We start from the raw sequence: 23,056 nt of genomic DNA on the forward strand, positions 1-23,056 counted from the left end.
TGTCTGGCTCGCCATTTGCCCTAGAGGCTCTATCATCATTATGGGTCTGAATGTGCTCATGATTTGAAGTATAAATAGTGAGGGGGAGAGGGCAGAAAACTGTGCCAGCAGGAAATTCAAACAGCCCAGAGTGAAACAAGCAAACAAAAAGTTAATGGTCACCAATCTGATCAGCTATTGCTCTGAATGTGATTTGGGTTTTCTTTTGTTTATTTTTAGTTTTAGGATTTCCCTCTGGCTGGATTCTTTCATTGTATGAGACTACACTGGTCTGCATGAGAGAGGTCACGTAAGAGAAGGAATACAGACAAATAATGTGCACAAAAATGAGACATAAAATCATAATATAATCTGATTGTTATATATTTGTATCAACTGAAGCATTGTGCTACTCATACATGGCATTTTGAGGGCTTACCTATTTCGAAATTTTGGACATATATATTTTTTTTAAAGCATTTTAACTTCCAACTAACTAGCTGGATATTACTTGTTTGTGGTCTACATGCTTGGTATCAATATTATGAGCCAAGCACTTCCTGATAAAGAAGGTAGCTATGTTTCTGACAAGAAATGCAGCTCATCACCAGTTTGCATGTATCAACAATCTTATTTCATTTTTATTTTTAGTGACCCATCCACTGTTTGGCAGGAGCTCTGCCCCCACCCCTTCACTTTCCCCCGAGACCCTCTCCGCTTGCCAGGCCGGCAGCTGGGGCCTGGCCGGGGAGCTCGTGCAGTTGTGGGGCGCCGCGCCGTGGGCTCTCCACCTGCCTGGAGTGGGTGAGGGGTCGAGAACAGCCCCTGGCATACGTCCCCACCCCGTGGATCCCCGCCCAGGACAGGAAGGTCCATGGCTCCCCACAACTGCCTGCGCGTGGCTCTTACCTGGACCCGACTCTGGCTGGGGGGCCGCAGATCAGCCATGGTAAGAGCCATGCGGGCAGCTGTGGGGAGACCCTCCACCTGCCTAGGGCGGGGCACGGGCTGGGAACTGCTCTTGACTCCCTCACTCTGGGCAGGTGGAGGGTCCACGGCTCCCGGCCCACTCCAGCTTCCGGCTTGGCCGGGGACGGAGCATCGGGCAGAAGAGGAGGGGCGGGAACGGGTGGCCCTCACCCTCAGACCCCGCACTTTTGGGCAGGCTCTGCCACCCTTGCTCTGGTGATGAGTTACCTGGTCTGTCTGCAGCACATGAGGTTAATTTTTAATTGAGGATAATATTTTAATTCTTTTGGACAGGAGATGTTAGCTACTCCCATCCTCTGAGGGGTTTGTTGAACCGTCAGAAGAGGTCACTTATAGTAAAGCTGAGGTACTGCTAGAGGTAACCTGAGGAATGCTAGTTCTAGAAACAGATTACTGATAAATATTACTTATTCTATTGTAGCCTTGTGATCCTAACAGCATCCTCGTGCAAGAGGGCTAGAGGCTCACTCGTACCTGATAGTGAGTTTCAGCTAAGCAGACCAGTTCTGTGTACCTCAACTCACTAATATCATAACCCGTATGTAAAAGATGTCATGTAAGATATCAACAGAAATATAACATCATATAGCTCCTTAGTATTACTGTGTGGTGTACATACAGAGGAAAAATTCAAAATTACAAAATTACAAACCTATTGGAGCATCCAGACAAGGGAACTACAGCAGCACACATTTTAAGGCACTTCGGGTTACAGGGCAAGTGATGACACAATCCCTCACTGATCTGAACTGCACCCTAGAACATGACAAGACTAAAAAATAACTTCTTAAGTGGGGTAATGAAAGTTTCTTTTTTCTAGTGTGTGTGTGTGTGCGTGTGTGTGTGCACGCGCGCGTGCACACAAGTGTGCATGAGAGAGAGAGGGAATGAGAGAGCATGGCTTTTAGATAACCATTTCTTGATTCTTCAACTAGGCATTCCATTGTCTCTCAAACCTCTAAAGCATTTGTTGGTGGGAGTCTGAGAAATGTGAGAGTTTTAAGGGTCAAATTATTTTCTCCAGGAATTTTTTATGCATGTCAATTTTTTATAAGTGCATAAGTATTTAAATAATTTTTCATGTAAGTAGTTAGAGGAATGTTATAATGAATGGAAGTAAGTTGTCCATGTGGGTGTGAATGGGGAGCAGAGGTATTTCATCAGAGAATGGCTCTATTAACATATCTGGCCTCTATGGGTTAATTGCGATAACATCTTTCATAGATGATGCACGACTTCTTTGTCAACAGAAGTCAAAAAATTCAACATCCTAGTATGTTGCTTTCAAAAGGATGTCACGCTGCATGGCAATAATTTCCATTTCTAATGCACCATTGTCCAACTGTAACTGTTCATTCCCTTTGGCTGCCAGTTCACTGATGTCATCTGTCATGACACAAGACAATAAAAGATAAACATTGCCAATGGCTCCAATTTCTCAAAGGTCTGCAAATTTTCTGGCAAATTCATAATGCAGATTTTTTTAAAATCATCCACACATGCATAAAACTCTTTAGTCTTCATCATGTCCAAGTGTACTCTCTTCAAACGTCTCCACAACTGTTTCCATGAACAGGAAGTGTTGTAATGCTGTCTTTTCTATTAGAGCTACCCACAAGCTCAATTTCTCTCTGAATTCATTGCACACAGGTGTATACTAACCTCTCTTTCCCCCTGCAGCTGTTGAGTGAGTTCATTGAGCTTTTTAGTAAGGTTAGTCACAGGAACAATCTAATGCACCTTTTCCATAAGCTCATGTTTATTTCTTGATCCCAATAATATTTGGATCATGTTGAAGACTGAAAAACCTTTGGAAATATCAACAGATCTTTTTAATATACTCAAAAGCCCAGTAGGATTTTTGGACATTGCATAAAAAAATCATCTGCAGAGGTTTGATCAAAGCAGCTTTGAAATAAACAGTGTTGAAGGCCTCAGGATTAAATTAAGTTAACAGCATTTACTACTACTCTGGTAACAGGTGTCAAGTCCATTACTTTTCATTGTAGAAATGATTAATGAAAAATGTTGAGGTAATTAAGAAAAGGTTGAAGGTTCTGTTGTTACATAAGCCATTTTCAGCAACATTGCTTTCTTGTTGACAATGTGTTTCTTTGACTAACTGTAAATATCTTCCCCTCTTGATTGCTTCATCAGTGACAATGTTATCAAAATATTTTTCTTCATGACACTTTTGCCAACCATTCGTTTTCGCATACTCTTCATGAAAATGATACATAATGTGTTCTGTTTTCAAAAGTCAAGCTAAAATACTCACGATTACAGTTGGTTTACTTTAATCCTACACAACAAGTTTCCCTCGGGTATCTGCTTTCTTCCCCATCTCAAAATGGTGAAGATCTATTGTAGGAAATTCAATCAATTAGCTCCCTTTCTCCACTTACTGCCTGCTCTCCTCTTGACCACTCATTGACTGAAGGGAGGAATAATATGTTCAGATACTACAGCGATGGGCAGCAGTATAAAATCCTAGAATAGATATCATAGGAAAGTTCACTGGCTGAGTAGCAGCCTTGTCTTCTGCAATCTGAGAAATGAAGATTTTTTGTATTTTCCCTCCTCACCAGTAGAAGACCGGCAGTGATTGAGATATTAAGATCTTCATCCAGGATGGTTTGCATGATGGTCCCTCCTCTTCCGTTAGCAGCTGCATAATGTAGGAGTACAGGGAAGCAAGACTGTGCTTAACCTGTCCCAAATTAGGGGGGTCACCTTCAGTTGAAAAGACCTCATTAAGCCAGGGGCTCGAATGCCAGAGCCCTGTGAAAGTAAGAGGGGGGCGGGGGGGACAGATGTCCCAGCTAGGAGGTGTGTTGACCCTTCCTAGGAGTCCCCAGACTGGTTTGACCTGTTCCTCCCCACTGTTCAAAGAAAGAGTTAAATAGGCTTCATTAGGAGCCTCTTTTGTTATTTTAAATGATCAATCAGAGCTGGAATCACTTGAGATGGGGCAGTGTTTCTGCCCAGCCTGCAAAGAGCTGAAAATCACTAAGGCACTGATGTGCAGAGGTCACAGCAGATAGGCAGATGTCAGCAGAAGGTGACTGACAGTTGGCTGGTGAATGAGTGGCTGGTGAGGCGGTGAGAAGAGCGAGCGGCCAGCAGGGTGGCTGGTGGAGAGACGTAGTTAGTAGCCAACAGAGCAGCTGGTGGAGAGGCACAGCGAGCGGCCAACAGGGAAGCTGGCAGAGAGGTGCAGTGAGTGGCCAGCAGCGTGGCTGGTGGAGAGGGGAGATGGATGAGAGCCCGAGCAGCAGCGCGAGTAAGGTGCCTCCTTACCTCCACCCACAGTGGGAGATGAACTCTGCAGATGCATCTTTGAGCACTGGGTCTGCACTGACCAAGGACAGCAACTGTGCGTGGGGTGCAGAGAAGGGACAGGCACGCTAAAGGGATTTTGGGTTGCTGGATTTAAGAACCTGAGGGGAAAAGGACACTGCCCAACTTACGTGGGGGTCTTTTGCTCATGGTTGATGTTTATGAACCCTGTTTACGGTGTTTTCCAAAATTAATGCCGTTACTTCTCTCCTTTTATTGAAAGTTTCTTTTTTACAATCAGACTCCGTGCTTGTGAGTGGGGAAGTATTGCCTCTCAGAGGTGCCCAGGCGTGGTGTGTAATTTTCCCAGGTTACTAGGTGGGGGCTCGAGCTGGTTCTGTGTTGTATCAATGGAAAGGAACCCCTAGATATTGAACCCGGCCCTGGTTGCTGGCTTCGCGTGGCAGAAGGGTTACAACTCTTAGACTTCGGATGGGAGCCAGAGTTAATTAGTGAGCAGTATTAACTGCATCTTTCAAGAAATGTGCTTCTGATGGTTTGGGACTCTAAGAGAAGCCCCTTGTCTCTGAGGATGTAATAACACATGCCTGAAGTCACAGTCCATGATCCTACCCATCTTCTAGAATTATAAAATGTTGTCATTGTCACATTTCCTGGAAATGGCTTGACTTACATCAAGAAGAAAAGTAGCTCAGATCCTATAATAGGTTTTCAATTTAACTTTCTGGTTTTTTGGATGAAAACAAACACAACCTTTCTGGACTGGAAGTTTCTCCATATGAATCAGGTATATCATTTAAACTTGCTTTTTGGACCAGGAGTAAGCAAGTCTGAAATTATGCATAAATGCAAATGGGGTTTCACTGATATTCTGATTAAGTCTATATAACACCATTGCTTGAATTTCAAGAGGATCATCAAAATGAGCCTTGCACATCCTCTTGCTCTCCCCAACTTAAAAGATAAATTAAATACAAGAAAAAAAGCTGCAAAGCCCATTTTATTGAGAACAAAAAAAGACAGATATGAGTCCAGACACAGATTAGGTAAATACTCTCCTGTGAACGAGTGTTGCTACCATTGCTCTCACTTGTTTCATCTACCCTGATGCTTATGTTCAAAGCCACCTGTTAACAGGTCAAAAAAAAAAAAAAAAAAAAAAAGATCTATGGATCCAACACTATATTAACTGCAAATGGGTGAGGTAGCTTACTTTTGATTTTACTTTTTATAATTCATTATAAATATATTACAATAAAAGCCCTGTCAAGTAACGTTAAAGGGTTTGACTTAAGCAACTAGATTCTGAAAATCAAGTAACAGCCAACACTCCATTTGTCAACTACATAGTCATGTCTGTGTATTACAGAAAATGTATTCTCAGTATACTGAGACCCCTGTAACAGGCTGGCTTAAATATAAAGTGGAAGCCTTCTTTTTGTTGTTTTAAATCAAACTTTTGTTATTGAAACATGTGTGTGTATGTAATGTTTATTCTCTTAGATTACACAAAAAGAAATCCATGCATTAAAGCATTCTGTAGAATCAGAGATCAAGCTAGAAATTTTGAGAATCAGAGATTTACGTCCATAAACTTCCTTATTATGTTTTTATTCATGCAGTTTGAAGGCATAGTGTCAGCTTTTTATCCAGGCTCTTTTCATTACTTCTCCCTGTTGGTGTTGCAGCACATGCTGTGAATGACCTCCAGAGATTCCTCAAGCTATATGCAGAGAGTAAATTGAATCTGAAAGCTTTATTGGACAAGTTTGTCTTTCAGCTTGTGTCTGATGTCAGCTGTATTGAAAAATAAAACTTCTCATGAAGCTGGGTCCTGACCTTGAAAAATCTCCAATCAAATGGTAAGAGATTCAGTTTTGTGCCATACCACTATTTGTTAAACGTGGCACATGCAACAAAAAGGGGAAAAGACTTAAACAAAAATGTCTTAAATGAAAAGGAAACCATCAGATGGAATAATTAGATAGCTGCTTCTCTTTGGGCTGTGATTTCCTCAGATATCACCATTTAAGCAGCATCAGACTGTCATTATTTGGAATGGGAGATCTCCAAAGAAAACAAGATGCTTCAGAAAGTGGTGCTGGTGATTCTAGAGGTAGAATTCTCTTTCTTGCAAATTTACCAATGCCCTAAATACTGTTGAAAAGAAATGCACTGTTAGAGGTGTTTTTTGTCTTGTGAACAAGATGTAAAACTAAGATCCTGAGAACTTGTCATATTAGATGGACCCAGTAGCCATTATAACTTCCTATCTGCACCTGCTGAACTCTTGTACAGTCTAGCTGCACAACATTAAATAACTACAGTAACTCCTCAGTTAACGTTGTCCCCGTTTCAATGTTACGTCCCTGCTCAATTAGGGAACATGCTCGTTTAAAGTTGTGCAATGCTCCCTTATAATGTCATTTGCCTGCCTGCTTGTAAGATTCTGTGGAAGAGCAGTGACTTTACAAGGGAGCATTGCACACGTTCCGCTTCTCCGCCTCCTTCCCCTCCCTCCCAGTGCTTCCCCCACGGCCAAACAGCTTAGGACTTTCTGGGAAGTAGGGGGAGAAGCAGAGACACGGCGCTTCCCCGCTCCTTCCCCTCCCTCCCAGAAAGTCCTAAGCGCCACCAAACAGCTGTTTGGCAGCGCTTAGGACTTTGTGGGGGGGAAGGATGTGGCGTGCTCCGGAGAGGAGGTGGAGTGGGGGTGGGAAGAGGTGGGCCTGGAGTGGAGCGGGGACAGGAAGAGGCGGGCCTGGAGTGGAGTGGGGACAGGAAGAGGCGGGCCTGGAGCATTCCCGGCAAAATCCGAGCCTGTTCTCCGGGGATCCTGCTGCTGCTGCTGCAAAGGTGCTTCCAAGGGTCCTTGCCTGCAGAGGGCTGTGCCTGTGTGGGGTAAGCTCGGGGCACTTCCCAACCACAGTACAGTACAATACTGTATAATGCCTTTTGTCTGCCCCCAAAAATTTCCTTGGAACCTAACCCCTCGCATTTACATTAAATCTTATGGGACAATTGGATTTGTTTAACATTGTTTCACTTAAAGTTGCATTTTTCAGGAAAATAACTACAACGTTAAGTGAGGAGTTACTGTACCACGTTCCATCCATATGATGTATGTTGTATGTGATTTATTTTTGTTATAGTGGGAGTCTCGTAGGGCACTCTGTACATAAGCTTATGAAAAGTCTTTCATTATGACCCCATGAATTCAGATGCTCCTAAACTTCTGGGAAATTCCTCTTTGGGAATATTTTTTTCTATGCTTAGTCTAGACCAGATGTGCATTTTTGAAAGTGAATGAGCAAACTCCTATCACCCATATGCATATATATTGAATATTTTATTCCTATATTGGACTTATATCTTGCTATTTAAATGTATCTTCTGATACATTAATTTAATTCAGGAAATGTATACTGTCACAGTTCAGGGCAATTATGCCTGTATTCCCCTTCCATGGTCCAGCAAGGGCACCCTCTCTAGGCTCCAAAGCCATTACCTGCCCTGAGTGAAGCCCTGTCTCTCTTCCTCTCCTGACCAGGGTATTTCCAGGCTGCATAGTCCCCTCACTGCACTGTGTTATTCCCCAGAACACAGGCTGCCTAAGGAGGCCTGCTTCGCTTCTCTCCTCAGAGAAGGTACACAGTGTAATTGCCACAGTTAAGTTACAACACAGTAGACACATTTATTCTTAAGATGGACGCATTACAAAGAAGATATATTAAATATATCACAAACAATAAAAGAACCGACACATAGGGTAATCAGCTTACCAGAGATCACCCCATCATTGATTGGTGATTAGTCCTTCAAACCCCACAGGGGTTTTTACTGTGGACACAAGTTCATAACAGCTTCAGCTCAGAACCAGCAACCAAGTCTTATGGGACCTCAGTGGGCCAAAGACCCAATCCTTTCTTCTTGCACTACAGGTCCTGGATCAGAAAGGAGGCCCTAAAGTCAGTTTTAACTCAGGTATTTAACCAAACATTCTTTTTTTGTATGTTGATTCCTGGAGAATCCAGTTTGAACCAGTATATGTGAGCCTTTCTCCAAGTTGTGGTAGCTCTCCGGACCTGTTACAACCTGAGTGAATTTGCTTAATCATCCTCCACTGTTCTTAGTTCCTGGAGGGCTGGAAATATATACAGTCTCTCAGTAGTACATAAACATTTGCTTTTTTAATATAATGAACTCCTAAAATACTTAAACCTAATCCAATAAGGTTTAATTTAATTGAATAGGTTTATCCAGAAGATTGTCATATCTGTCACACATACAATAAAATATACATGGTTTATAATACTGAGAATTTCACATTACTCTGAGAAACTTAATTTCAAATTACATTAATGGATGTCTTCATATGTACATGTATAGGATCCAGGCAGGAGGAGGCCAACAGCAAACTAACAGACAAATATGTCCCCGCTAAGAAGACCTGCAAACTGGCCCTGTCCAGCGGGCAGGCTTCCTCCCTTTCCCTGAGGTGCCAGGTCAAGGATGGGGCCACTTGAGTCAATTTATAAGGCACATATCACAGAGCCTTGAATCAGAGCAAACAAACTCTGTCAGAAAAACAAAGTCTCTAGGGCCTGCAACCTGTAGCAAGCAAAATGGCTTATGGTCTCCCCTCCTCAATTTTCTTTTTCTGTTTGTATAACCCAGGCTTAGGGTGGAGCAGGGCTTCTTGCTTGCACCCAGGCTGTTTTGGCTGCAAGTGCCAGACTGTCCCTTGAAGGTGTAGTACACACCTTCAGAGTGCAATAAATGTTTGCACAATCACAGTGTGTACTATACACACAGTGACTGTTTCAGAGGGCAACAGCCATGAAACATCACTAAAGAGAAAACTAATTTCTAATATTGTGTATCTTGATAAAGCTGATTTTTTTTTTATTTTGTATTTTTCTATGGTTCCTGGAGATAATCCATACTGAATAGTAAATTAGTCAACTAAATATTTAACAAGAAAAATAAAAATGAATAGAAAAGTTGATGTACAGGCAATGTATTATTATAATTATTGTTAATTTGTATTACTGTAACAACTAAAAGCCCTAGTCATGGACCCGAACCCCATTGTGCTAAATGCTGTACACACACAGAACAGCTACATGTGTGATGCAGGAACCCTAACTTCTGCATTCTTTAAACATTATTATTTTAGCTATTTAATCTTAATGTTGCATCAGTTTATTCATTTTTCCATTTAGTTTTCTATATTCAAAAAAAGAAAGGAAGGACTAAAAACAAGACAAAAGGAACCTTCCAATGAGTCCACATGTTTGGGGGCACATGTACAACATTTGTATTAAGCCCTATACAATATATCTGTAGATTTCACATACTTTTAACTATACTAATAATACCTGGGGTATACCTCATCCAGTGCACTAAATACCTACAACAACAACTATGCACATAAAACAAAACAATCACTATGCTCTCAAATGAGCTCACACAATACCACATCATCTGTGGGCAAACACTTTTCACAAAATGATCACTTCATAACTGAACTCTGAGTCCTCATTCTCAAAAAAAACCTTCACACATTCAAAAGACAAGTGTGGGAGCTTAAATTCATATCTACACTAGACACTAAACATCATGGTCTTAATAAAGACACTGTATTTATCGTTTATTACAACCATCTGTAACCCATTATCCTCCCCCCTTTTTGTCCTATGACTGCAGAGGTGTTAACTGGCCACTTCACCTTGACTGGTCTTTTACAGTACATGTTAAGTACTTATGCTAAACAATCTGTTCCATCTTGTATTTGGCTGTGATCCTCTGAGTACCTTTTCTAGACCCGAAGAAGAGCTCTGTGTGGCTCAAGAGCATGTCTCTTTCACAAACAGAAGTCAGGCTAGTAAAAGATGTTACCCCACCTATCTTACCTCTCTAATATCCTGGCACCAACACAACTACAACATCACATCAAACAGTTAGGTTAAATGTTAATACTTCCTGAACTGGACATGTATGTTGTAGTGTTTTTTTCCCCAACTGTACACTTCTAGTCCCCATTACATTTTGTACTGTACTGCATAATTTTAAGATAAGCCTAAGGTTTTTGTTTGTTTGTTTGTTTTCAAGCGAAAACCACTTTTTTCAAACCTATCATAGAATCTTAGGACTGGAAGGGACCTTGAGAGGTCATCTAGTCCAGTCCCCTGCACTCATGGCAGGACAAAGTATTATCGTCCATCCCTGACAGGTATTTGTCTAACCTGCTCTTAAAAATCTCCAATGATGGAGATTCTATTCCAGTACTTAACCATCCTGACAGGAAATTTTTCCTAATGTTCTAAACTGCCCATTTAAATTGAAATTGAAATTTAAGCCCATTGCTTCTTATCCTATCCTCAGAGGTTAACAAGAACAATTCACCCTCCTCCTTGTAACAACCTTTAATATACTTGAAAACTGTTATGTCCCCTCTCAGTCTTCTCTTCTCCAGACTAAACAAGCACAGTTCTTTCAATCTTCCCTCATGATTCAGGTTTTTGAGACCTTTAATCATTGTTGTTGCTTTTCTCTGGTCTTTCTGCTGTTTGTCCACATCTTTCTGAAATGTGGCTCCCAGAGCTGGACACCTTACTCCAGTTGAGGCCTAATCAGCGCAAGTAGAGCAGAAGACTTACTTCCCCTGGCTTGTTTACAACACTACCGCTAATACATCCCAGAATGATGTTTGTGTTTTTTGGGTGGTTTTTAGTGTTACACCGTTAACTCATTTTTAGCTTTTGATCCAGTATGACCCCCAGACCTCTTTCTGAAGTATTCCTTCCTAGACAGTCATTTCCCATTTTGTATGTGTGCAATTGGGGGGGAGGGATAGCTCAGTGGTTTGAGCATTGGCCTGCTTAAACCCAGGGTTGTGAATTCAATCCTTGAGGGGGCCACTTAGGGATCTGGGGCAAAATCAGTACTTGGTCCTGCTAGTGAAGGCAGGGGGCTAGACTTGATGACCTTTCGAGGTCCCTTCCAGTTCTAGGAGATAGGTATATCTCCATTATTATTAAAATGGAGGTGCATCAAAAGCAATGATCTTAATTAAGAGCTGCTAACATGTAAAATTTTAAAGGGACGCCAACTCAAAACCTAGTTAATTTTAAAATAATGGGTTAAAAGTAATTTCAGTATTATACCTGATCCTAAGTACTCCTGCTACTGATTTGTGGTTTTACAATCACATTTTTATTTTATTCTTGCTTGCTTTTTTCCTGTTAAAATCCCCACAGAAACAAGCTGCCTGACTAAATATTCAGGGAAAAAGTGAAACTAACTGTATACAAAGTGTCAAATGCATGAATTAAGTCAACTACATTAATAGAGAAAAATAATTTTAATTAATTTTAATTACAGTAATTATAGGCATGACTTATAAAAATATCAGGCAAAACATTTTCAGACAGAAGTGTGATATTTATGTTTTCAATGTTCCATTGCCTTTAAAAATTTGCTGTAGCTCGGACAAAGCGCAATATTAAAAAATGTTTTAAGGAATTGTAATTTCAGATGTCCTTATTTAACAAAAATGTGACCAAAGGAATTTTGAACAAACTTACTAAAATAAATCCACACTGGATGTAAATGAATCATGGAAAATATAATCTAACAAGGATGAAAGCTATGAGTGCAAGAAAACAGAACACTGAAATTGTGCTACAAACCTGTGTAACATGCTACCAAACACACACCTTACCTTATATAGTATACCCACAATTATACAAATGTAGCACTTTTGAATGAATGTATTAATGTGTATAAAGATATTATTTATTTTTTTATTATGATGTATTAATGTGTTTAAAGATATTGAAATTTGTCTCTAGGGTGCATTAGCACATTAAACAACCACTGCATTTTCCCTCTCTGTTGATAATAGTTTTCATACTACTGGCTATGTAAGGCACAGAGGTGTGTGGTTAATAATGTTCATATAATTTCATGTTCCAACTATTAATGGATAGTGGGCACAATTTGCTTTTTGAATCATCTTCCCTGGGAAGTCAAGTTTAGCTGAGGTGTCTGACATACCCTTCAGCTAAGTACATTTTCCTACCTGGAAAAGTAGGCTTCTATTCATTATGCCTGAAGGCATACTGGCCCAGTGGGATATTAGCAACCTTTGTAGTACCTTCTCTGTGTCCAAGAAACACTTACACACATACCCACAGAATTATAAACGTAATTCTATCCTGTTCCCTACCCCCACCACATCATCTCTCAAGGAGAGATACACAAGATGGTATGTTTACTAAGGGCCCCCTGGCAAAAGCACTGTAAGTAGACTAGATAGAGTGACACTTGACATGTAGCAAGGCCAGCTATTTATTTTTTTGTTCTCTCATCTGACATGTAGATGTGAACAGCATTATATTCTGGCTGTCACACAAGTCTCTACAGAATATAATAATCAACAAGAAGTATTGCCACTGCTTCACAGAGTCTTTGTCAAACCACAATGGAGTGCCATCCTTAATTCTGGGCTCCACTTTTATGGTTCATCTAGTTTTCTGGGTGACTAAGGCCTCTTCGTACAGTAGTGGTTAACACTCTGTGCAACAGTGAATATATTCTTTGGGTTTTTTTCCTCTGGAGGTCAGTTTTCATATGTAAGTTTTTCTTTGTTTCACCTGAAGATATAGTGTGAAATCCTGGATCCACTAATTCAATAGCAAACTCCCATTGACCTCAACAGGGCTAGAATATCATGCTTGGTGTTTTATGCTAGTTGAAACTGTATGGAACTATCAATACATTTTGCAGATTTTTTTAATTATTAGTATGCAATATACAGGAAGATCATAAGGAGGGACACTAGCTTCAAAATATATATGTTTACCCAACTACACATGCAAGAGTACAGTGTTTGAAAATTGGGTTTAAACAGAGTTTTGATAAATTGGAATCTAATTTTGCTTAAAGAGCCAGTGCGGATGAGCCCAGCACAGTAAAAATTGTAGCACAGGTAGTATCTAAAGTAAGGTGTTTTAAAAATGGTTCTAACAGTTTTGCCCAATTTATTCAGAATCATATCTTAATATAGTCTTAAAATACAGTTTCCTCATAAACATAGATACAGAGTAAGAGAAGTACTAAGAAGTAAAAGGAGGTCAGAAGGCAGGCAGTCTGTGAGGATGGAACCCAAATAGCTGGCTGCAGTTACTGAGCAGCTGTATCATTATGCTGGATAAAAGTACAGTGCAGTTCTTGATCAACTTAGAGCCCTCTTAAGCACAGGGTTTTGAAACTGACTGCAGGCTGGATTTAAATAGAAATGTAGAGAGTTTATTAGTTGTAATAATATAGTACATGAGAAACATGGCTTTTATTCTCAAAAATTTTCAGAAGTACGTACAGAACAAGAAGTTTTGTGAACATGTGCCATTTTCTGTCTTTGCCAAAAACAGCACCTTTAGGATGGGCTTCACCCGGGTTTTCTTTGTGAATTCAAAGGACTAGCATGAACAGCTAACTGAATCCCACCACCTGAATTTTCACGTGGAATAGGCAAATGACAGCTAAAACTGATATTACAGTTAAAATGGTGGCATTACAATAAATAATCTCAAATAAGTGCTATTGGCACTGGAAAGAAATTCAGTCTTAGTTCTTGCCCAATCCTGGTAATTCACATTATACATCTGCAAGTAAGGAACATACATAATTTTGCAATTCTGAGGTTAAAGATAATGAGTTAGTGTAGGGATCTGTACTTCTGTGACATCTCCTCTTTCTTTTCTTGTTCTTTCCATTACCATTGTAACAACAAATTTACAACTCATAAAATAAATGAATCTGATAAAACCAGCTGAATGCAAAACCTGACACATCAAGTTTAGTGGCCCAGCATGGGGAAAAAATGCTTACACAACATATTCAGTTCTGCGGTGTCATTAAATGAGATTCTCTGGCTTGCCTCACAGCTCACTACAAAATCAATGTAAGGCACTTTCCTTGTGTCATAGAGTCATTTTTAAACCATTAGTGGTGTTTACTTCTTATAATGAAATTGGAAAGTTTGTCACCAGAGCCGTGACTGAACTAGGTGACAATTCTGAATTAGTAAGTTTCTAAGTGTCATGAAAGAGATGTCTGCATTGTTTTAACTGATGTACCAATGACCATGTTCTGGTGGAGCCAGGACTGTCTCTTGATCTTACTAGTTTCAATCCTGAAAAATCAAGTGGATGTATTTTGTTCTCTTTAGAAGATGGAGTTGTTTACTTTCCTGCACATCAGGCTTTTCTGCTTTAGTATGCTAGAGAATCATGGCTACTGCTAGAGGTCATGGGTTTCTCTACTATCTGCTTTTGATACACATTATCCACAAAAAAAGGCTAGTGTAAAGAGAATACTTAGAAAATAAATAAAACAAAAACAAAACATGTAGATAACAATTCAGATCTTCCTTCTTCTGACTGCACCATGAATCCCTCCCATCACTGCATGCTCCTCTTTACCAGCCTATGACACTGAAAGCATTAAAAGCATTTCCAGGACAATGAAATGGAAATTTCCAAAGTCACCCTAATTCCTAGAATGCTTGTAAAGAGTAAGATTTTAAAAAGCCAACGGTAAGCCAGGCTTTGTTAGCTTAGCAGCTGGGACACATTATACAATATAAAAACAAAACTGTGAAAAATGAACCAAACTCAAAACCAGCATGTCTCTTGTTTTATACCACACTGCTAGTGTCCAAATCCCTTGGGGTCAGCTTTAAAAATCTCAGCCTTAATTTTCACAACATATTTCTACTTTTTTATTTGCATTTGTAAGCCCATTTAAAATGTATCAATACTGAAACACTTACGGAAACCAGAAGGGATAAATCCAGGTGCTCCTGAAGCTGGCTTTCCCTTTAGTGCTTGAATTAAATGGTTTACGGCTGTCCAGTCAGCACTCAAGTCTTCTAATTTTCTCTAGAACAGGAAAGTATGCATATTATTCATTTGGTAAATATTTTTTAAAAGAGGTAGCATTTGCTACATGAAGGAACACAAGATGTCTGCAGCACTGTTACTTTAAAAGAGTGAGAGGTCCTTTCCTACAGCATGTTTGCTTATATTTCATGTTCAGGCATAATATTCTCTATCATTGCATGTACACAGTTTTTTTCATATTGTGGAGCTGCCCAACACCACAAATCTAGAAACAGGAACTATTTTGTATTAACAGGAGGGACAATAACTTATCATACCCGGACAAGGGTGAGAAAGGAAAAATAGCTCCTTAACCTTCTTGAAGAGGACAGACCAATTTCATTTTTGTTACATGTACGTATGTAATACGTACTTGTGTGTTTTATCAAGTTTTATTTGCAGGAATTTGGGATGGTCATCATTTTGCTAATGAAGCCACAAGCAAGTTATTTAGGTCATCCCAAACAAAAGCCAATAAGACCTTCATAATATGTGACACCATGACTTGTTCTAACATTACACATATACTAAAGGGTCTTACGAGTGTTTTAAAGTAGCATAATATTATGTTCTGTGCGCACAAGGTTGAGCACTGAGGGCTAGATTGTGACTGTAAGTCCAAAACTAAGAAAGAGGGCATATTTGAATTTTGTGAAGGGTCCTGGCCAGAAAGTCTCTTTAGTCATGCTGGAAAAGGGATTTGGGGAGAAACACTTCTTTGAACAAGAAACTCTAGTTTGTTAGATCAGGTTTTAGTCTTCGAAGCATATTTTTACTTTTGTTTGCTTATAACCCTTTCTATTGTTATTCCTTATATTTGGTATCACTTAAACCTATTGCTTCTTGTTTAATAAATTTGTTTTACTTTAACTATAAACCAATTCACTGCTTTGATTAAAACAGAGTGCTTGTTAACCCCAGTTAAGGTACTAAGCTGCTGGGTATTGTCTTTTTAAGGGAGCAGCAAACTTAACTTCTGCGAGTGTTCACTGAGAAGGCTAGATACTGCAGAGAGAGGTATATATATAACAGAGAGGTATCTGAGGTACTCCAGAGTTGGGGTTCACGCATTGTTACTTGCGAGGCAAGGTGGGGAATGGCAGACTCTGGAAGAGTTTGCTGGAAGAAAAAATAAGCTGGTGTGTTAGGGAGCTGAAACATAGCTTAGCAGCAACAAAACTCTCAATTATTGAGGCTGAGAGGGGTAGCACAGTAACTTACAATCCTGGGAACCCCAGCAGATGGTCACACTTACTAAATCAGAATTCAATCCTTGTTTGAGGACACCTAAAGCATGATCCTTATAAGCATTGCAGTTTATATATAATGCTCTATTATCATGAATTCATGCAAAAGAAAAGAGACAAGCACTGTGGCAATAGGAAATTTCCATTGTCCATCTTATCAAAGAACAGCTCATCTGGGACTGACAGCCTATCTTTTCCATTTAAAAATTCTTGTCTATCTAAATGATCAAATCTACATTCATTAGACTGTCATTTTGAAGGCAGTTAGACATTAAAGAATTGATGAAGATTCCTTGGTAATATACAAACACTGATTCTGGCAACAGTGTTTGTTTGAAAAGGTAAGTAGGTTTAAGTGAGGTTTAATCTAGGTAGTTAAAAAAATAAAAAACAACTGGAAGAATAAAACATCCCTGGCTGTGACTAACTGTAACTGAAAATGACTAATGATGCTGTCATTTTGCAACTCTTATCTGATGAAATGATGGCCCTCTTGTCTTCAGCAATTATTTTGTGTCAGTGGTTGGGGGCGGGGGAGAGGGGGAATAAACTTTCAGCCAAATGTAGAAAGCAATGTAGGGATTTATCTTTTTTATTATTATATTGAAAATAATAAATTGGGAAAGAAAGCCCTTTTAGATATACAAAGCTTGAAGTAGGTGTGAAGCAACTGGGTTGCAGCTTTTGAAATTGACAAAACAAAATGATGGGAAAGGTCACTTACTTTTCAGTATTTAGCTACTCTATTGTGTTAGTTTCACTACACCATAGGGATAACCTTTTATATGAATTTCAAACAGGATATAAGAGAGATTATGCTTCCTATTCTTGGGCAATTCATGCCATACAATTCTCCACTTCCACTGTGGTTTAGATGAGAGAGAAATGTAATGCAGATATCTTGATCAAATTATTTTTCAGCTGAAAAAATTCCTGTAAAATTTCAGACTCATTTAACTTAAATGAGGGGCGAGGCACATGTGAATCGCATCAAACATAGGGGTGGAGTACCCTCTGCCATGCCTGTCCAAACCAGAATGCCACATGTTAATATTAATCCTATTTACACTTTAAGTGCATTGATATTTAACAAAAATATTTATATTTCAAAAAGTAGCTTTAGTCCTAACTTATTACAGATGTGCTTGGCAGTACCACCTATTATTAAAGTTGCCTGACATTAGAAGACTCTCTTTTCAGTTGCTTATAACTTTGCCAAATATTAACCACTTGAGCTGAGATTCTCCACATCTGGTGTCTACCTCAGGCTGAACTGTTTGGGAAAATTTCAGCCACAATGGTTCATTTACCTCCAATAAATTGGAAGTATGTTGTTTTGCTCATGTTAAAAAATGTGAACATACAATGTCAGAATGTGAAATGCTCTAGTGCTTCCCAATCTTTGGAGCAAAGACTTGAAAAAGGCACGGGGTATGTTTTTTGACATCCCAAAATGAAGTAGGGGGCTCTTTGGAAAAATTAGTACGTTGTCATTCAATTAAAGACTGTATCATAATGCATATGCACTAGAGGGACAAATTAAGGCAGCACAGGCAACCTGAATTATCACATTTTCTAATTTTTCAGTGCCTTATTTTGTAACCTTAATAATGTTCTTTTAACATAGCTATTTGGGGTGGGGGATTTAATCTAAAGCAAGAGATATAAAGTTATTATAATTTCAACTGCACCTTTGCTGCAGAGAAAGGAATTGTTGCATTAGCTGTAAAGACTTTCTTGGGACTTACAAACGGTGATTGGTACTGGAATTTACTCAGTAAGAACCACCACAAAGAGGCACTCAATATAAACGGGTGAAAGCCTAGGAAAACTACATCAAAAAAGCAATTTCACATTCTGACATTGTATGTTCACATTTCTATTACTCACTGTATACTAGATAGTCACTGAGACAGAAATTAACTTCACAGGTTGGTCAATTAACTGAATGGCAGTGTAATGAAAAAAGTGAAATGCAATTAGAGGGGGATCAGAAGTGAAATTCCCTACACTCCACAAATAGTTATTAACTTGCAAGTATTCCGCACAGGCACATTGTATAATGTCATCCTCAAAATTACTGCTTAAGAGACAATATTGTTTTGAATTACACAATAGCACCTGGCATTCACCACATCTAATACAGTAATTTCATTCCATTAAAAAATATCTCTAGGAATTCTACTACTGGAATCAGTTTGGCCATCTCTAAATAAAATGGATAGACTAAGCATGCTTCTTGGACATACCAAATATTTGTTTCACAAACTAACGCAGACCAAAATCTACAGAAGCACACATTTGTAGTCTATTCTATTGGTGCTCACACCTTACTTATTAAGATGTGGCATAAGGTCTTCTAAGATTATAACTGCAGTCAGACTAAATGTGTAAATGCAATGATCACAGCGAGACCTTTGTTCCATCATCCACTCCGTGCACAGGTGACATGCGCCTATTCCCAATAATAATAGCTCCCCTCTGAAGCCAAGAAAACCGAATAACACAGTCTAAAGCTTTGTGGCTGCACACTTTCATCAAGGCACTAGCTTAAAATCACCTTGAATTCACCTTTTTGGGTATTTTCTAAAGGTTTCCAATTTAACTATTAAAGAATATTGATCGTTTTAATAAAAGCTGGAATACCAACAAAGAAAGCAGTTCTCAAAGGGTTCTTTGGAGAAAAAGAAAAAAAACAGGAACAAAAATATTATTAAATAAAAATATATTCATTTTTAAAGTGGAGGTAAAGAATAGAATTTAAAAGTGACTTAACGAAGATTTTATAAAATGGTAGAAAAATAAACTGCAAATACATTTCACAGGAACTAAGCACAAGCTGCAGAACAAAAAAGGAAGTATGTGACCTTACAGAGAATATAAGTCACAATAACTTTGTTTGCAAGGACAAACAGTTTTGGTATAATAACATTATTGACCTGTGCTGTTTTGAAGAAGCTTTAAATACAAGAATGAGTCTTGCTATCGCAAGAGGCAATTGCAGTAGAAATTTGGACTGATCAATAAGACAATGTTAGATGCTCTTAAGAACATTTAATCATAGCATCCACTGATAATTTGTTGTCAGATACAAAAATATAAGTAATACAACAGACATGGAATAGCTTGTGTCACAAGATTGTGCTTTATGGCTATGTTTGACAGTGATGTTTGAGTGGTGGCTTCCATCCCCCATCGATATTCCAATCCAAAGATAGCTAGACTGTAATGGGGAGGATGCTGGTGGCCTGCTCTATCCAGTAGGTAGAGACAATTATCCTATTGCCTCAGTACCCTATTGATATAATCTTTAATCTGATACCTATACTGGGAAAAGCGATTTGAGAATGAGCTCCCACAAGACAGCAGTCAGCCTTTCCTAACGAAATACCCTCTCCTCCAAACAAGAGCAAAACACATTATATTTCAAAGGCAATTCTGCCGTGCTTTGCCAGAGGCCAGTAGAAGAGGAGTTGTTTGAGTTGGCCTCATCCTTCTCCCCTTACTGTAGGAAAAATCTAGAAGACGGGACCCTCTCTGGCCTGCCTCTCGCTTCCCTCTACAAAAAATAAAAGAACTTTTTCCACAGGAGGCCTGTAAGCCTCACTTGGAATAGAATAGTCTTATGTTAATGGTGAGGTAAGCACACACTGTAGTGTTATGTTTTTAAGGTGAACTACTTTTTTGACTAGGTGAGTGAACACCAATGCAGAAAGGAATACTTAGCATCACAGTGCATAGATAATTCTGGCTGTAAGCATAACATTATTTCTGCCTGTGCGGTCGCATAACAGAGCCAATATTATTTTCCAAGTTCTTTCACTGATTTTAAATAGATGACATCAAGGACAAGCATACAACAGGGGAAACAGAACCCATTATGTGGTAATGGATATTACTAAAAGTTGCTTCATTACCTTTACTGGATGAGTGGCTGGTTTTTCCTTATATAAATGATGCCCTTTAGACAAAACCCCTTCCACATCCGGCTGTTTAGCTTGAACTGCTGCTTCAGTTTCCTGGGGGGGGGGGGGGGGGGGGGGAAATAGTGTGAAATTAGCTTTACTTTCAAGAATAAAACCACAAAGTCTTAAAGCTCCATAGGAGGCTGTACACACCCCAATAGATTAGTTTCTGTTTGTGGATGGTGTCGGGACAAAGAGGGTCACTGAAAAATAAAACAGGAATAGGATAGAATAAAAGTAGTAAAATAAATAGCGATATGTTCCTTCATCCATGAAGGTCTCAATAAAATGGAATTACAGAAACCAGCACAAATTCACACTAGAAAGAACAGGCATTTGAAATCTAATTTGAACAACTCAGTCTTTTTTGCCTTATTTTATATTTAAAAAAAAGAAACTGATATTAGAAGTTAGTGCAGTAGAGATCATCTTGCCCATGTGGTAGTGGACATCTTATTCATGTGACCAAGTTGAATGCTGTTGGGTAACTAAGATAACACTAATAATACTTTATAATGAAACTTTCACCTTGAGGAGTCCAAACCAATGTTACAAACTACACACTAGTAGCACAGTAACTACTAAAGCCATGCTAAGACATTTATTATTATTGAGAAGAAAGAATGACACTGACTGAATTAGCAAAACTTTTCCTCTTGCATTTTTTTTAAATCTCCTTGAAACTTCCCATTCAAGTGTTGAAAATATCCAACCCAGAGACACTTACACCCCAGGCTGGTACTGTATAACAGCCAATTTCAAAGTCATGCAACAGGGGGAACTGCATGTAGCTAATTTAGAAAAAAAAATCATCTGCACAAAAAAGGGGAAAGAAGGATCATACCATGTATCTTGTTCTGAGGAATGTATTTTTGATTATTATTATTATTAATATTATGGTTACTATTTTAAAAGGATAATGAATGTAACACAACACTGCAATATTATCTGAGGAATCTGAATAAGTTCTTCGTTTTTTCTCCATTTTATAATTTCATCTGAACCTAGCAGCTTTTCAAATGAGCTATTTCCTTCACACAATCCTACTAGCTATGCACCGACTCTCAATCTTTATTTTCTACCTGCAATCTGAGTTACCATTAGTTTGACAGGACACAAAATTGTATCCCAATAGCTTCAGTCTAAGGGCTGAAGCACATCATTTCATTGATGAAAATCTGAAAAATGCTACTTTTCCCCCCCTGTGCTCTGCATTTCTCTTGTTCAAATCAATGTCATTCTAAACCACAACAAAGAACCATTTCACTTCTCAGTTTCCAACTATCAATAGAAAAGTTGTCCACAATTCTTGCCTGAAAATCTACATGCAAAACATTCTGAACATTACAGTAAAGTTACCCTGGATGGATGTCCAAAAGTCCATTGCCATCTCTTACTTATATTTCCTTATGTTGTTTATCAGCCCAAAATAAAGACTGTTAAAAGCTATCAACTTTCTTGCAGGGACATTTTAAATATCTTTGCATTTCACTGATTCCTGTTACTCTGATTCCATCTCCATTCCAGATGAAGAATGGTCCGAAGCAAATAGGATGAAATGCAATAAGGACAAATGCAAAATACTCAGGAAGGAACAAACAGTTGCAAACATACAAAATAGGAAATGACTGCCTAGGAAGGAGTACTGCGGAAAGGGATCTGGGGGATGATAGTAGATCACAAGCTAAATATAAATCAATAGTGTAACACTGTTGCAAAAAAAGTGAACATCATTCTGGGATGCATTAAGAAGAGTGTTGTAAGCAGTGCACAAGAAGTAACTCTTTTGTTCTGCTCGCGCTGATTAGGCCTGAACTTGAGTATTGTGTCTAGTTCTGGCCATCACATTTCAGGAAAGATGTGGACAAATTGGAGAAAGTCCACAGGAGAGCAACAAAAATGATTAAAGGTTTAGAAAACATGAGCTATGAGGGAAGATTGGGAAAAAAATGGGTTTGTTTAGTCTGGAGAAAAGAAAACAGGGGACATAACAGTCGTCAAGTATATAGAAGGTTGTTACAAGGAGGTGGGAGAAAAATTGTTCTCCTTAACCTCTGAGAATAGGACAAGAAGCAATGGGCTTAAGTTGCAGCAAGGGCACATTAGGAAAAACTTCTTAACTGTCAGGGTGGTTAAGCACTGGAATAAAAACCTCGGGAGATTGTGGAATCTCCATCATTGGAGATTTTTAAGAGCAGGTTAGACAAACACCTGTCAGGGATGGTCTAAATAATAGTCCTGCCATGGGTGCAGGGAACTGGACTAGATGACCTACTGATGTCCCTTCCAGTCTTACATTTCTATGATTCAATAAGGAGTCTTACTCCTGAGCACTATAATCACTGCAGATTTACTTTTGCCTTCTGCCATTGTTCCTTCTCTTACTTATTTCCTTCACCTTTAGTTCAAGTTCTCTATCAGAGTTAGATTTCTTTTCCTTTTTGCGACACCATAGTCTAATCTTTTATATATTCATTTTTAAAGTGGAGGTAAAGATAGAATTTAAAAGTGACTTAACGAAGATTTTATAAATGGTAGAAAATGGCACTCCAAATTCTGCAGCAAAAAAGGCTTCAATAGGCCTTAGCATAAAAAGACTACAAGTTGTAGCCACATATTCACACAC

General features: G+C 39.0%; 1 protein-coding gene across 1 annotated transcript in view; it reads right to left on the minus strand.

Annotated features, from left to right (window-relative positions):
- The window catches only part of LOC112125929 (dystrophin-like), a 1,989,526-nt gene that overhangs the window by 566,964 nt on the left and 1,399,506 nt on the right, over positions 1-23,056 (minus strand). Inside the window, exons 49-50 of the mRNA XM_026648920.1 lie at positions 20,383-20,484; positions 15,110-15,218 (exon numbers count right to left, since the gene is read on the minus strand). Coding sequence (XP_026504705.1) covers positions 15,110-15,218; positions 20,383-20,484 — 211 coding nt within the window. The remainder of the gene's footprint in view (positions 1-15,109; positions 15,219-20,382; positions 20,485-23,056) is intronic.

The sequence above is a fragment of the Terrapene carolina genome, unplaced genomic scaffold, assembly GCF_002925995.2.
Source record: "Terrapene carolina triunguis isolate 2854851 unplaced genomic scaffold, T_m_triunguis-2.0 Scaffold22, whole genome shotgun sequence".
NCBI classification, from domain to species: domain Eukaryota; kingdom Metazoa; phylum Chordata; order Testudines; family Emydidae; genus Terrapene; species Terrapene triunguis.